Below are 15702 nucleotides of genomic sequence, written 5' to 3' on the forward strand. Positions count from 1 at the left end.
CAGAAATGATTATTCAGTTATGCCCTGGCTCTGGAGAAAGCAAGCAGGGTACTCTGTGGAGGGTGTTCTTGCCAGTTCCTTCCCTGTCTGGTCATTATTAAGGGAGGCAATTATCCAGAGAGGCAGCTGTCAAGCTGTGTCCCTCTAGCCTGCCTTCTTCTACAGGATCCTCATACAGCTTGTGTGGCATGTGCTGAATATACCCATCATGCAAGACTGTTGGTTCACAGCCCACAGCCATGCTGTGACACACCAAGAAAACTTGGCCTCACTTCTGTGTTTGCTCTTGGTTGGATGTTTATGCTGTTGTCATGTTACTGTCCTCCAGTAACTGCAGTTTATTGTTGGTACTGTATAATTTACTGCTGAAAGAGTAGCAGGCAGAGCAAAAGGATAACTGCAGGGTCCTCTTTGGTGTGAATGCGAAGTGGTCCTTCTTCCATCCTGACCTTTCTTGCTCCGTTTCAGTAGGTAGCTATATTGATCTTAGAGACAAAAACACAATTAAAACTCTTGCATTTAATCTATAATAACTTGGAAATCTGTAGCTTCCAACATGGGACAGCTTCTACAGTGTATTAACAGCTGTGTTTATTCCCTGTGCCTTTGCCTCATGGAACAGAATAAGCGCCTAAACTGAAAGGGATGTGACCACCAGTAGTAGCTTTAAGGTTAGGGAAAATGAAGCTATTGCTAGAATTCATAGTGTGCAATAATGCAGTTGTTTTCCATGGGAGAAGGAACTGGTAGTGGTGCTTAAAACAGAAGTAAGTGCTGATCAGGGTGAGAGCTAGGTTGACAGTTCAGTAGTCTGGAAGAATATAAGAAAAAGAGTTGATGGCCTCAATAATTTTAGTAGCTGTTCCCAAGTATTGTATGAGAAGAGGTTTAACAGGTCTTGCCTACTTCATTGTACACTACCTGTAAGCAAAGGATCACCTGGAAACTCAATAATATCAAATCCATCAGCCTTTTGTCACGCCTAAGGCAAGGAAATATTTTAGCCTGTTACAGTTGGGAAAATTTGGGCCATTAAAGGATGGTGACTTATTTGAGGTCAGAAAAATCCTCTATAGCACAGACAGCAAGAATATCCAAGTCCGATGTCAAATTATGAACATTATAAAAAACATCTGAATGACAAATAGAACTGATTTTATTAGTTACACAAAATGTACCAAAAAGCAAGAAAAAAGTTTAAGGCAGCAGATAGACTTTTGCTGTACAAGGACTGTAGTCTAGTTTGGGAATTTCTCCTTTTCTTGCCTGTCTGTCATACTTAGACTGCAAACTCTTTAGGAACAGTTCACCTCTTTACCTTGGATCACATGGTGCATAGACCAAAAGGCTTGCCAGTTCATGACTAGACCACAGAATCACATAAAGGTTTGGGTTAGACAGGACCTTAAAGATCACCCAGTTCCAACCCACTGACATGGGCAGGGACACCTCCCACTAGAAGGTGCAGTAGACACTACAGCCAGAAAACTGACAACTCTGGTGAACACGGCTAGACAGTACAGGACTGTCAGAAGAAATATTAATTCTAATTCAGAAACAGAGAGCTGCCCTTTGGCAGAAAAGGAAGGAATTATATTTTCTTATATAATGTGTTTGACACCTAGGTCAAGATGTAATCTTACATTTTGTGCACCCAAACTGTATTTTTAACAGTTCAGTTGTGTGTGAACAGAAATGTGAGGGAAAAAACTTTAAACACATTTTGCTTATAAATCAATACTGATGTCGATAGGTAAACTAAAAAGAAAACTAAGTACCAGTAAGACTAGACATTCCCAGTGTCTGAAATAAAGCCAGAAACGTCCCTGTAACAGATTCTGTTTCTCCCTGGCTTTCTCTCTCTTGAAAGTGATATAGCATCCTGATTTGCTTAAGTGGAATAGCTTCTAAAAGGCACACCTGTTACATTAGGAAGTGAGAGCTGAGCATCAGCAAGATGGCAAAGCATTTCTAAAGGCAAGAGAGATGCCAGCATATTCTCAGCAGGTCTGTGGAAACACGAATGAAAAGTACCTCAGGCTCTATGTCCTCATTTGGTTGCTTGACTTCTCCATTACACAGAGGCATAAACAGGAAAGGATTATGGCTTAGGAGCAGGTCTGCTTTCCCTTTCTCACAATGGAAAGAATGAATGGAAGATCAAGGTGGGGATAAGAATTTCTACACAAAAGAATAAGGCAGGGAGAATCTAGTCTGTATACAGTATTATAGCACTTTTTGCATGTTTAGTCAAGACCAGAAGCTATGGACTGTTATCTCTCATATTTATTCTGTTTGTGGATGATGATGCCTATTTTATGTATTCAGAGGCATGGCAGATTCCTATCTCTAGCGTGTTGAAAATTGTTGGTTATTCATGACAGTGTTACAGGTTTTATGCAACAAGGAAAATCCTTGGCTTGCAAAAACTTAGTGTGTTCCCAAACAGAACTTTCTTTGTGTACAACGGTTGATGTTCCAAATGTTGCACGATGCTAATTTGAGGCCAAAGGCTTCTGTTTCATAACAAACCCTGAGTGCCGCTACTTATGACTTAGGGGAAACTGGCCCACTGAAAACTGCTAAAAGTCTCATGTTACCCTCCACAACTGTATTCTAAATTGGAACCTTGGAACTCAGCACTGTGACAGACTGAGAAAGAATATGTGCAAGAGGTAACTCAATATCTTTCTGGGTTCTTCAGTGTTTTATGGTGGTTTTTTTTTGTTGTTGTTGTTGTTTTGTTTTGTTTTCTACAATCAGGTCAACTCCTTCATTAAATAGAAAAACGGTTATTTCGGAGCAGATCGCAAGAAAACACAGACCTCTGAATATTCAATTAATGATTTCAGAATTTAGTACTTCTAACACAGCACCTGCCACACAGTATCTCTGTATTGTACATAAATCTGTGTTGCATACAGGCATAACATTATCTAGCATTCTGGAGTGAGGCATGGCAGGTGTCTTCACATTTGCCACTGTGTTCCTCGAATCAAGGCAGAGTGGAGAGACATCCATTCGAAACAATGGGACAAATATCAGTATTACAGACAAATGTAATTTATTAGTTGGATTTTAGTCAAAAATCATGGGATAAACAGCCCTTATAAGGCATGCCTTGTATCAATACATAAATAGAGAGGTTTGCTTGTTACCCAAAAAGTAACTCAAAACCTTGCTAGTGCAGGCCTTACTCAAATGGCAAAGCCATGTCTTAAGAGGAATGGTGACTGCATTTGTCTGCATGCAGGTGCCTCACACTACCCCTGGATTTTACGTTTTGTCCTGTTTTTCTCAGCTGCTTTCAAGAAATCATTTCACATCAGTGTGCATGTACGTTCCTCAGTACCCAAGTCCACTCTGACATTTTGCCTCAAATTTCCTGAGTTTCCTTCTCCTGTGGGTTTTGTTGAAGCCTTGGCACCTGGGAGAGCTGTGCCCTGTGATTCTGTCAGACCAAAGGATCTCCCAGATCTGGTTTTATTAGAGATTTGCTCTTTTGTTCTTCTCTCTATCCCTTTCTAACCAAGTGATTGCTATTCAAAGCTGCTATTCTCCATGTGACCTGCATTTAGTACATTTGTAAAGCCGTTTTTATTTCTTTTCAGAATACTTCGAAAATGCAGTGTGTTTGTTTTTCTGTGAATGTGATTTTATGGCACTGGGGAATATACAAAAAAAAAAGGTGTAATTGTGCACTGTTGTTTTTTCCTGTTGAAAACTACTGCACATGCAGGTTACACTGCCAACAACTGGTAATAATTTGAGTTCATTTCAACCATCTGCCTCAGAATTTGCATGCAACTAATCGCCTCCTGCTTCTACAAAACAAATACTTTTCTCTGCTCTTCCCACACTTACTAACACACTCACCGTGACAATAAGGCCTGCTTTAGGAATCCTGCAGAAAATTGTCCCCGATTTACTTATAGTTGAGACTCTAAACAAGAAAACTGTCAAATACTGTATTTATGAAATTCATAATGACTCTTTAACTGTACAACCCTGAGCTGCACGTTACAGGAGGATATTTAGATGACCCGTTTATCCCAGAGGTGCCTTCTTACGAGGTGACAATGAACGCAGCTGACTTTGGCACAGCATCCTTCACTGGAAAAACTTTCATAAGGACGGTCGCAGTGTGGCATCTTGACAGACCATCCGAGTGCTCCACTTAGCATGACCTTGAGGCCATGACCGCACTGATATTAATCTGCAATTATATGGAGCAGCATTTGAAACACTCTCCTTGGGCTTTTTGTCTTGCATGTTTAGAGGGAAATAACTCTTCCCATATGCTTGTGGCATCCTCCAGAGAGGACGCTGTGTTTAGGTCAGCATCTGATCATGAATGTGAAAGATTGTGCTTCTGTTGGGCGGCACTTCTCGTTCTGCTAGCTCTTCAGATCAAAGCGGTGATCCCAGCAAAGCGACCTGACTACGGATCACGGTCAAGCTGCTTAGTGTTGTCCTGGGGAGACACACGGCAAATTCTGCACGGTATATGTAAGATACTCTAAAGAACGTTGGTTTAAGTTGTGCTGAGGGCACAACCAGCCTGGCTGTGGCTGAGGGGAAAGCCGAGGAAAGGCTGGAGCCCAGAAGGGCTCACGGCCGGCAGCAGGTAGCCGCCCCTCCCCCTCCGCCTCCCTCACCGGGCGCGGCCCGCCAACGGCCGACACCTGCGCGGGGGCGGGAGGGGCGGGGCTACGTGCGGCCCCGCCCCTCCGCACCTACCGGCGGCCGCCCCGCCCCTCGGGGCCAATCGGCGCCCGCTCCCCGCTACGCCGTTTGCGCAGACAGCGCCGTTTCCGCAGCGGAGGGGAGCGTTGGCTCCCCCCCCTCTCCGCCCCCCCCGCCACCCCCCCGCCCCGACCCGATCCCCGTGAGCCCGATGTGACCCGCCAGAGAAAATGGCGGCGGCGGCGGGCAATCGCGCCTCGCCGTCGGGACTGTCCGCCGAAGCGGCCGCCGCCGCCGCCGCCGCCTGCGGGAGCCCGAAGGGCGGCAGGGGAGCGGGGAGCGCGGCCGCCAGCAGCAGCAGCGGTAGCGGCGGCGGCGGGCCCCTGCGTGAGGCGGGCGGCGGCCGGGAGCAGCGCTCCGACTGGCGGCGGAAGCAGCTGCGCAAAGTGCGGAGTGTGGAGCTCGACCGGCTGCCCGAGGCGCCCCTCTTCCTCGCCGCCGCCCCGGCCGCCGCCTCCTCCTCCTCCTCGTCTTCCTCCTCCTCCTCCTCCTCCTCCTCCTCGCCGGAGCCCCCCGACGCGCTGCTGCTCCACTACCTGCCCGGGCCGCGCTCCGGCCCCGCCAGCCCGGCCGCCTCCCCCAGCCGCTGCGCCGAGCCGCCCGAGCCGCCGCCGGCCGCCGAGCCCGCCGCTGAGAGGAGGAGGAGGAGGGTGATGATGGAGCCTCCCCTCGCCGCGAGGTGAGGTGACAGCGGCGGCGGGATGGGGATGGGGGCGGGGGGGAAAGCTGGGGGACGCGGAGGTGCGGGGCAGGAGGGAGAGGAGGCAGGGAGGCAGGCTGTGAGGCAGAGGAGGCTGTGAGGAAGGCTGTGAGGCTGTGAGGAGGGAGGCTGCGAGGCAGAGCCCCCGCGGCCGCCCGGAGCTGTCAGCGCCCGGTGCCGTCCTCACGGTGCCCCGCGGCTTGCCCGGCAGCTGGCTGCACAGCGAGGCTGCTTCTCCTTTTCCTTTCCCCCCCCCCCCCCCTTTTTTATTTTATTTTATTTTTTTTTAAAGGGACTTCTGGAAGGTCTTGAGGCCGGTTCGCGGCCTCGCGATACTGCAGGGCTCTCTCTCTCTCTCTCTCTCTCTTTTTTTTCTTTTTTTTTTTTTTTCCCTGAGGCTTAGCGGTAGAGGGGAGAGCCCGTCGGACTGTCCGTCCGCTCTCGTTTCGGAATGAAATGAAGCGATAACGAAGCGGTTTCGCAGCACAGCCTGGGCACTGCCTTCATTCAGTGCTCACCGGGTGCCCGCCTTTTGGTAGCCCTCGCTCGCCTTCCGTGCTCTGTAGCCGACACGTCCCCTGCCCTGAGGCTCTGCACAACTGCCCGGGTTTCGTCAGCGCTCGGGGAAGCCTTGGGGAAGGAAGCGGGCATGGCCACGGTGCAGCCGCCTGCCGCCCTCGGAGCACGTCTTGGCCGTGCCGAGCCCCCAGCGAGGGGTATCTGGAGCGCGGGCAGGGCGGCACTGCGGGGCTGACGGTGTGCGGCTGAAGCGGGGCTGGTGACTTCTTACGGATCTCGTGTAAGGCGCTGCGTGGTGCGGGCTATGTAGTTTAAGGACTCGGCGTTAACATCAGGAGACCTGTTTTAATGAGAGGCCTTGCTGTTTGTTTGGCTCGTTATTTAGACCTCATAAGAAATGTGTTCCTGGTTTAACAGATGACGTGTATTCTTTAGAGCTGTGTCTGTTACCAGTAAAACCTTAAGGATATATTTTAAAGGTTAACTTGCGTGGGAAAAACTGTAGTAAGAGTTGGCTTCTAGACCGATGTCCTATTTATATGAATTCTGAGCTTCTCCGATGGATTTTGGTCAGTGCCTAGGTCAGTGAGAAAATACTTAATGTGGTGGGGTCCTAACAGATACGAAGTCCCTCTGCGGTTGTAGAAGGATTACTGAAAATCTGAAGTGTTTCAGGAAGGTAAAAAATCGTGTACAAATTTTAGCAAGTAACTTAAATCTGACTCTTTAGCACCATCTTTTCCTCTGTCAAGTCATGAAAGTATAATGAACTGTATCTTTGTAATACAAATTGTTGTCTTAAGGCAATATTAAGAGAGAGTTAGGCTGAATATTAGAGATTTGGGAAGGTCAATGTATGTCACATCAGTGCAGGAATATTGACTCCATCCTTGCTAGTCAGTCCCAGGGCAGCAATGACAGAGCAACTGTGGAATTTTTCCTTTCGCATGGACAGTTTTGCTTACTTTAAAGTACCTACATTTGGACAAGTTAGTGTTTTGAGTGTGCGTGCAAGTTATAACCCTTCTCCTCCACCCAAATGCTCTCTCATGTTTGACTAGGAATGTTCACAAATCATAGAAAATGGTAAATGGCAACTGCTTGTCTCTTATTTATTTATGTATCTCTTCAGAGATGGGCTACTTTCAATTGATCATGAGTACGGTTGAAAATACACGGCAGCGTTAATTCTGAGTGTCCTTCAGAAATACTCTACACAAGGATTTAAAGAATATCTCAGTAATTCTCTATGTCCTGTTACCAGTATACTGATGTTAGATAAGTACTACTTTGTCAGGCTATAAAACGTCTCTGCCCTTGTTGTGATTTCAATAGCTTGTTCTAGCCAAAGGAGGGGGTTATTTGTTTGTGAGTTATTTGAGTATGCAGTTAGCATATTACACATTAAATAAGTCAGTACATGCAGTTATTACCCAGACACTTATTAAGAAGCAAGCTGAAGGACGTGATCAAAATAATATGTGGAGGTTTTCTGTTCTGGTTTTAAATAGAGCAGTTATGCTCTCCCATAAGGATCTACTGCTCATTGAAAGATACTGTACTTGTTCCAAAGTCCCCTTGTCAGTCTTTTTGATATTATAGTCACTTACTTTCTAAATAGATTTTCTGTTTTGTGCGGGAAGACCTGCATGAGCCTTAGAATGAAGCTGAAAAGGGAAACTGACTCGGCTGTTAAGTCATAAATGTAAATATTACCCTTTTTCTTCAGTCTCTCAAGAGCTCTGTCACAAGAGCAGATCAGATTTTCACTAAAAGCTGTGACATTGTAAGCTATCTCTTTATACCACTGTAGGAGGAGAAGGGTGTTATTTTACTAGGAAATGCAGCTTCCACATAAAACACTTAGAACCTTTTATTCCATGGCAGTGTATTGATTTGGTTTATATAAATAGGTCCTAACAATGAGTACAGTGGTAACTGTACTAAGATTTCTTGTAACTCAAGCTATAACTTCTGCTTTGGGGGGAAATCCGTGAAGGCAAAATGCACCTCCTGCTGTGTGATCTTAACAATGTTCTTTTAAAACGTTCAGATGGTTTAAGTAATGTTTATTTGTGTCTAAAATTGGTATAGGTACCTTACTGCATTCCTGAGTGCAGTATTGGTTATGCTGCCATAACCTCATTTTTATAGAAACAAAAAGCAGGAAATGCTGTGATTTGCCTTCTCTTTATACAGTAACTATGCACTGTGTGACTTGCATGAAAATTTAGTGTTCTAATTTCAAAATGTATGTGCTAGATACAGCAAGCTTGTCAGTTCAGCTGCAAGAAAACCTGTGTAGATATTTATGCAGTATTATCTGCAATTCCTGTTTGATGCCTGCTAGAGACAGTAAAAACAACAGAGAAAGCAAAGTTTTGACAAGTACAGGAGTACTGGTAAAACTTTGCTGGTATGGGATTTGGTTACAAATTGTAGCACCTTTAAAGGAGTGCATGAATGCATTAACAGAGCACCAGTTTGGGCAGTGAGGTGGGAACAGGGAGAGCAAGTTCTGTCAGAGCAGAGCCTAGCAAAGGTTTGATTTTTCCTTTCTTTCCACTGAAATGATACTAGTCTTGGCTCACATTCTCAGATTGTACTTACAGTTAAAATATATAGGCTATTTACCATAGCTATTTTCAGCTAAGATAAAATATAATTGTGCGTTTTATTGCTTTTCATAACTCTTGCCATTTTTCACTGACTGCTTAAGCCGCCACATTTTCCGCTTCCAATTTAAGCTGAATCCTCCTGTGAGAGAAATTCCACGTCCTACCTCTTCAGTGCTCTGTGGCTTGAAAGTATTTTTGGAAGAGGGTCACCCTCTCCCATGTCTGATTTTTATCACTCTTAGTTATTGCAAGTGGTAGGGTTCTGCTTAAATGGCTTGATCTGCTATGGCAGTTTCTTTGTTCCTATGCAAAGTAAATAGATTGTAACTAACTAATCTGGAGCTTTCTGTCTGGTTGGATTTAGTGATACCAAAGATTCAGTCTTCGCTGTCACTAAGTCTAGGTACTGTTATTGAGATAGATACCTGGGGGCAGACATGTGGAACCGGGCCTTTCCCAAAGCTGCAAGATATTCTGTCAAGTACAAGATATCTTTGATGATCAGTTTGTCCTTCTGTAGATGGATTTGAACCTCAGGAGATCTTTTGGAGCACCAGCGCGTTTGTTATTGTTTGAAGTCAGAGTAAAGGTAATGGTGCAGCTGTGCAAGAGTTTATCCTGGTGCGTGAGAGGATGAGGTGGGAGTGGAAGCAAGCAGCTAGGGGTGGGGTGACTGTGGGAATGCCACTGTTGGCTTTTGCTGGCTTCCAGTATTCGTGAAACTTGGCTCCAGTTTGCTTAAAATAGAAATTATGCGCTGCCACGTAATTGTTCTTCAAACAAGCTTTCAGAGGTAGTTCTTAGCAGCGGCCGTGATAAGAGAACGGATCAGTCGTGAGCTCTGGAGTTTCTAATGCTAATCTCGGTGTTCTCGGAGAGCTCTGTGAAAACCCCAGGGTTGTCTTGTTTTACTGTCTATCTGCTCTGCTCTCACTTAAAACGCTAGAATTACAGCTCATTCTTTTGCTTGAGACAAAGTGGACAGAAACCCTTTAAGAGGGCTTCGTTACTTGTCTCTGGGTGACAAGGCGACTGTTGTTAAATGGTATGTTGCTTTCTGTTGCTTCCCTCCCTTTTTATCTTTATCATGCTGCCTCCAAAAAGCTTCCTAGTTCCTGCTTGACCACCATGCAGAACTTGAGAATCCTGCTCGGTGGTGAATCTTCTTGATATTTTATTTTTATCCTGTAAGATAAATAGGGCGGGAGGGGTGTTGTTTTTTTGAGGGGAGGTGGGAGGAGTTGTTTGCATGGAGTCTTCTGTATGTGGTTTGGGGATTTTTTTGAAGGTTGATTTTTGTTGGATCTTGACGGAAAATTGTTCGGGGGGGGGGGGAGGGGGAGAGAGGAAAAAAAAAAAAAACAGCTCTCTTGACTTGATGCTTAAGAATCATTTGAAATTGGGAATTGTTTACCTTCTGCCTGGAGACTGACATGACTTTTAAAATGTATTAATACAACACTGATTCTCCCTCACCCCCCTTAATTTTGCCAAGAAATATTTCAGATTTTTTTATGGTGCTTGGCATCCAATGATGATGGACTTGAAGGTGTTTGCAAAAAGAGTTTTAATTCTTTTTCTGTAACCTTAGAATGTCACTGAGTATTCCTGTTTCTCTGCTATGAGATGAGGCAGGAATTGAAGTCATGACCTCTGTTTCACACTTTCTCAGTATATTTCTTTTGTATCCCTGAAGTGTAAACTATTTATGTCATTTGTGGAAATTTTACATAGTCCTGCTTATTCTCATCTGCCTTGTCCTAATATTCTGGGTTGTAATGGAATAGCCACTAATTACACCAGGGGAATTATGTCCTCCTATAGTGTTTCTCATCCATATATTGCGTATCATTTATTGCTGACACATTGCTGTTGATAATTAACCGCCTTATCCAGGGTCACTGTGGAAGATGGGAGTGGAACACTGGAGAGATGGATTGTGTCTGCTAGTCCACGCTGACATCTAACCACATCTGACGTCTTGTTTTCTGTGCTCTTTTTCCTTTTCAGAGCATCCTGTCATCTTGCTTTTGAGCAAACAGAAATGAGCTTCTGCTCAGTTGTCAGCAGTGATGATCAGGTCACTTTGTGAGCTGTTAGTTAACCCTCAGAGGTGTGCAACTAATACTCCTTGTTTTAACCCACAAACACATATTGCATTTCACTAGTTATTTCTGTCAAATAACAGTATTACATCCTGAGGACTTTTTTGTATATCCTAATATATGCTTTTATCTTCAGAATTGTTCCTCTTGAATACTGTTGAAGAAAAAAAATCTAATGTGTGAAAATACTCATTTGAGAAACAAATTTATCTCCTAAATAAATTCAGTGTTACCTCCCATGCTACTACCAGTAAATGTCTGCAGACACTTTTTTTAGTAATTCTTTAAATAGGGAGCTTCAAAGATTAGTAGATAATCAGGTCTCCCAATTACCTACAGGTAACATTTACCTGTATTTGAAGAGGCACATGAAATGCAAATATCTGAATTGTATGATGAATCTTGCAATGACCTCCCATTTGCAGTTCATGTCGAGTTTACTGACCTTGTCAGATTAATACACTCTAGCAGGCAAGTGTTTGTTTATTGTCATCGTTAAGACAATATTCTAATTGTTTTGAATCATGACAGAGTCCTTTAATTTCTGGTTGCTAAATGTGTTCTTTGAAAACTCATTTGTAGTCAGGGACAGTTCTTTCAGTCTATCAACGTCTTGCACTTTTTTTTAATTTTGTCATGTTTGTAGACTGCCGAGTTGTTTGGTATGATACTAATATTCCTTTCAATTTTTTTCCTCTTGTTGTAGGTTAACTTTACAATACTGATTACATATCTGATGGCAAATGTTCCCTTAAAATGCATCTGAAACGTTTGTTTTTTTCGCTAAGTAAATATGAGTACAGATGTCTAGCCTATGACTAAAGACTTGCTTAACCTACAAAAATATTGAAGCTGTGATTAGTACAGAAACTCACTGAAATAGTGCTACTGTATTCTTTAAAAAATTGAAAGTATCTGCCATACTGAGGATCCATAGTTCTTATTAATTTTGCTGATTTGTTCATAAAGTAAAACATGAGATGGTTCATGGAGTTGTAAAAAGTTCAGTCTGAGGAATTTCAAACCTGAAATGGAAATGTGAACAGCTGGGTTTTAAACAGAGGGGCTGGATGGAGTTTTTCTTAAACTTATGCATATTGATATTTACATTGGAGTTTTATTTTCAAAAAGTTATTTCAATAACATCTTGTATTTCCAGCAAATGAGAACTTCCGTAAATATAGAACAGACATTACTTTGTTGTGTTTTTTTTTGTTGTTGTTGTTGTTTGTTTTGTTTTGTTCATATTGTTGCTGGTTTTGTTTTTAGGCTGTAAGTTCTGCATTTATTTGTAATGACCATTTCAACACAGTAGGTTTCCTGTGCTCCGCAGGCACATCAGATGCCCCAGCCAGTCGGGAGGGCAGGGGCAGTGTGCTTTCTGTGAGGGTTTCCTTCACAAGTGTGGAAAGCAGTTCGTCCATGCCGCAGAGCAGAGTGCAGCCACTTCCATGCCTGCCCTGCAGCTGTGGCTGCAGGCTTCTGGTGAGGCTGCTGGCCAAGCAGAGCTGTCTTTGCCTTCCAGCCTCCAAGGGCAGGGCTGGAATCTCCTGCACCGGTACCTTCTGCTCCACGTGGGCCTGTTCGCACCCTCAGACGTTTTCCTGAAGTTAACTCAGTTCCCATTTGGTGTCCTGGCAAGAACTTGTTCTGAGTCAGAGCTGTGTGTTTCTTATTCCTCCCAGAGGTGCTTGGGAGGAATAGCAAGGGAAGAGGTGGTGGAGCAATGCAGGTTGCTCTCTGTGTTTGTTTTAAATCAGCCTTACAGGAAGAGGGAGGGGAAGGATCTCCCTCCCTGCCTTCTGTAGGAGAGCACGATATGCCTCTCCTCTGCCACGCGGATCTTGGGGCAGAGACCAACGCAGATAATCTTCAGGGCTGTCATTGTGGGAATGTGTCGTGCCAAACCGATTCAGAAAAGGTTGGATGACTGATGTTTTATGGTTTCTCTCCCTGTGAAAACTGTTACGCAGACTGACACTAAAACTTTCTTTTGTGGAAAGCAGGCAGACAATCCCCATGAAGGAACTGAGTAATGAAACATTTCGGATTAAGCTAAGAAGCCTTCCGTCTGTTAAAAGTTGGAAGGTGCTTTCATGTAAGGATGAGTTAAGTATTATAAACTGACACACACTGATATCTTCAGCAAGCTGAGGGAGGAGAAATATTAAGGACTGGCAGAGTGTTTAATTCAGGCAATACTGGGCAATTTAGAACTGGTGTAGTGCCTGGCCGTTGCTTTTGCTTTCTGTTGGAGGTCAGCATGCCTTTCTGGTGTCTCTGACCCTAACAGAGCTCTGTGAAGTGATGGGTTAACAGCAGGTCCAATAAGAGAGGATCAGCAGGCATTAAGGAAGCTCTCTCTTCTACCTCTGCCTGGAAACACCATCATCTGGCTGCCTTTTCAGAAGCCAAAGGACTTCAGGTCCATTCAAAAGTGTCCATGTTTGTCAGTAATTTCAGTGTTATTGTTGCTAGTAAAGGATTCGGTTCATAACAAAAATAAAGCTTTTTTATTTTTCATGTATTTCAAAGGCAGGTGGGTCAAGTGACTTTCCTGGAAATGGAAAACGTGGAGGAAGGGTTCGAAAGCAGCAGATCAGTAGAATAAACAAACAGAAACTGTTTCCTTGTACCTGAGATACACGTTACTTCACACGCTACTTCAGCCCAAAAGAATTTCTCGGATCAAGCTTTCTTTTGTTATTATTATTAGAGATAAAAGTAAAATCAGGGCTTGCAGACCACACTCCGAACATTTCCTATGAATCCTGTTTCACCTCTACAGTTGAAGCTAGATGTCCCCTTCTGAAGGGGAAACAAAAGTTGCAAGGCTTTGAGCTGAAAGCTGCCCAATTAGATGTCCATGAGAAGGGTCTTGATGCCATCACATTTGAGTATGTTCTGTACCATCAAATGTTGGTGCTGGTAACTTTCCCTGACTGTTCCTGAAACACTGTATATGATGCAATTTTACTAATAACATAGCAAGCCTTTAGGAAGACTCTGGCATTTCTCAGAAAGGTACTGTCTTTACCCAAAACTCTTCCCCATTTTCTCTAATTAATGACGGTAAACTAATTAAATTGTTTAATGTTCATCTTCCTGAACTCATTTAGAGTATAATTATATTTGGTCTTGAAGTTGCCAAGTATAATTGGTAACTTACATTGTAAAATTTTGAATTATAGATGAGCTCTTTAGAAGGCTGTTATGTGTACATACTGTAAGAGAAACAGCACTAATGTTTCTTCAGTCTCTTAAGCATGTGTTCCTGCATGTTCAGGTACAATGGTAAGCCGTCTTGTCCCAGAAAATATGCTGAAGCATGTAATTCCCCTCAATACCTCTGCAGAAAATTAGTATGCTGAAATGTTTGCTTGTTACAACTTGCTCAGCACCACTTGTGTGTGGCAGTATTTTAGTTCTGCTACCATCAGTGTAGGTGCCTGATGAAGCCAACTGGAGGACAATGGTTTCAGTATTTTGAAATCAACTACATATGAATTGCATTCCTATATTTTAAAATGTACTGCAAAAAGGGATAGCTATTCAGTGCCAGGGCAGGCCACTTGGAGACCCTGGGAATCTAGGCTGCAAGGAAGAGTGCAGCCAGAGAGTTCAGGCTTTTGGCTTCCTTTCAGCCCACAGTGTGGACTGCTGAGGAGCTAAGAAGAGGAACCAGTAGGAAATCTGCCAGTCTTTACCATGTAGACTAATTTCCATAGGGACTTCATCAAATTGTGTCTTTGCCTTTTTTTGATTTGACAAACGATTTTAAAAAATGAAGAATTTCTTTCCAGGCTGCAGCTTGTCTGTACTCATAAGTAGTTCCATTACCTATAACAATACTCACAAGTGTAGGAACAGTTGAGAACTAAATGACCATAAATAGCTGGGACCCAGAGGAAAACACAGGTTTTAATCTTGTGATTGAATCTCTAGTAAAACCTCTATGCAATTTTGGTGCCTTATAGGCTTAATTGTTGTTCTTTGTAAGCAAGTGTCCACTTTTCATGTATTTATCTGATTTGTGGTGTTGGTGCCTCAGGCTGAGATAAAGCAATGTGTATCACTAAGTAAGTGACCCTTTGCTAATCTGTGTTTCATTCAAAGCCTGAATCCCAATTTAGAGGGAAATCAGAACCAAATTACCACTCTGTTCACCTTGGAGTTGCATGTCACTCTTGCAGTGTTCTGGATGGAGTTTCTCTGCTCATCAGCCCCACAAAGCTACTGGCAGCAAGATTATGCTAGCACAAAGACTGCTGTGCTCACAGTAAGTGCCGTGCATCTGGTAGCCCTCAGCCACGTAAAAGCTTGGTATGGGGCTTATAAGATACAGGGGCTTATCAGAAAAGACAGACCTTCTGTGATGCTTTAGGTGACTGTTGCATATAGCCTGAGCTTTCATGGAAGAACTTTAAGCACTGTATTTGTGGTTCAGGCAAGAGAACAGCTGCAAAGAGTAGGGAATCAAAGGCTTGAGGACAGAAGCGTACCTGGAAGAAGATGAAAGGAAGTGGAAGAGGTAACATGTTAGATGAAGGGATACCAACATGAAGAAAACATGGGGCTGGGTCTGGAAAAAGAGAAGCTGGTAATTGAAAGACAGAGAATAAGTAGATGAATGAGTAAGCTGGAGGACTGGAAGGCAATTAGTTGGAGAGGGTGCAGTAGGAGAAGCAGTTGTCCTGAGAGGAGCTGAAAGTGGAAGAAGGGAGCTAGAGAAGATGGAGCAAAGGCTTAGAGAGAGAGAGAGAATACCAATCCACGGAACTTCAGAGAGGGAGATAGGAGTACACACAGAGACATATGGATATATGGCAAAGAAACTGGTAGAGATTTCAAAGGGTGACTGAAATAAAATTTGGGAGGAAAACACAAGTAGAGCTTGGTGGAAGGAAGGGTGTAAGATCTGATAGTGTAGCATGTGTTAAAAAGTGCAGACCCCATGCTTTAACAGAATCTCTGCAAGTAAATGTGTTTAAGTGTATTTATCAATTGAAGGCTG

The 15702-nt window shown here is 43.8% G+C and overlaps 1 protein-coding gene across 5 annotated transcripts in view; it reads left to right on the plus strand.

Annotated features, from left to right (window-relative positions):
- Positions 1–4789: 4789 nt before the first annotated feature.
- Positions 4790–15702, plus strand: part of MAP3K1 (mitogen-activated protein kinase kinase kinase 1) — a 57337-nt gene continuing 46424 nt past the window's right edge. Inside the window, exon 1 of one of the 5 annotated variants that reach the window (XM_035310568.1) lies at positions 4790–5425. In XM_035310568.1, coding sequence (XP_035166459.1) covers positions 4917–5425 — 509 coding nt within the window. In that variant the 5' untranslated portion in view covers positions 4790–4916. Of the gene's footprint in view, positions 5426–7013; positions 7052–8485; positions 8508–9320; positions 9377–9399; positions 9629–15702 lie in introns of those variants that run through there. The other 4 variants (XM_035310572.1, XM_035310574.1, XM_035310569.1 and 1 more) reach the window with 4 other exon arrangements.

The sequence above is a fragment of the Oxyura jamaicensis genome, chromosome Z, assembly GCF_011077185.1.
Source record: "Oxyura jamaicensis isolate SHBP4307 breed ruddy duck chromosome Z, BPBGC_Ojam_1.0, whole genome shotgun sequence".
Taxonomy (NCBI): domain Eukaryota; kingdom Metazoa; phylum Chordata; class Aves; order Anseriformes; family Anatidae; genus Oxyura; species Oxyura jamaicensis.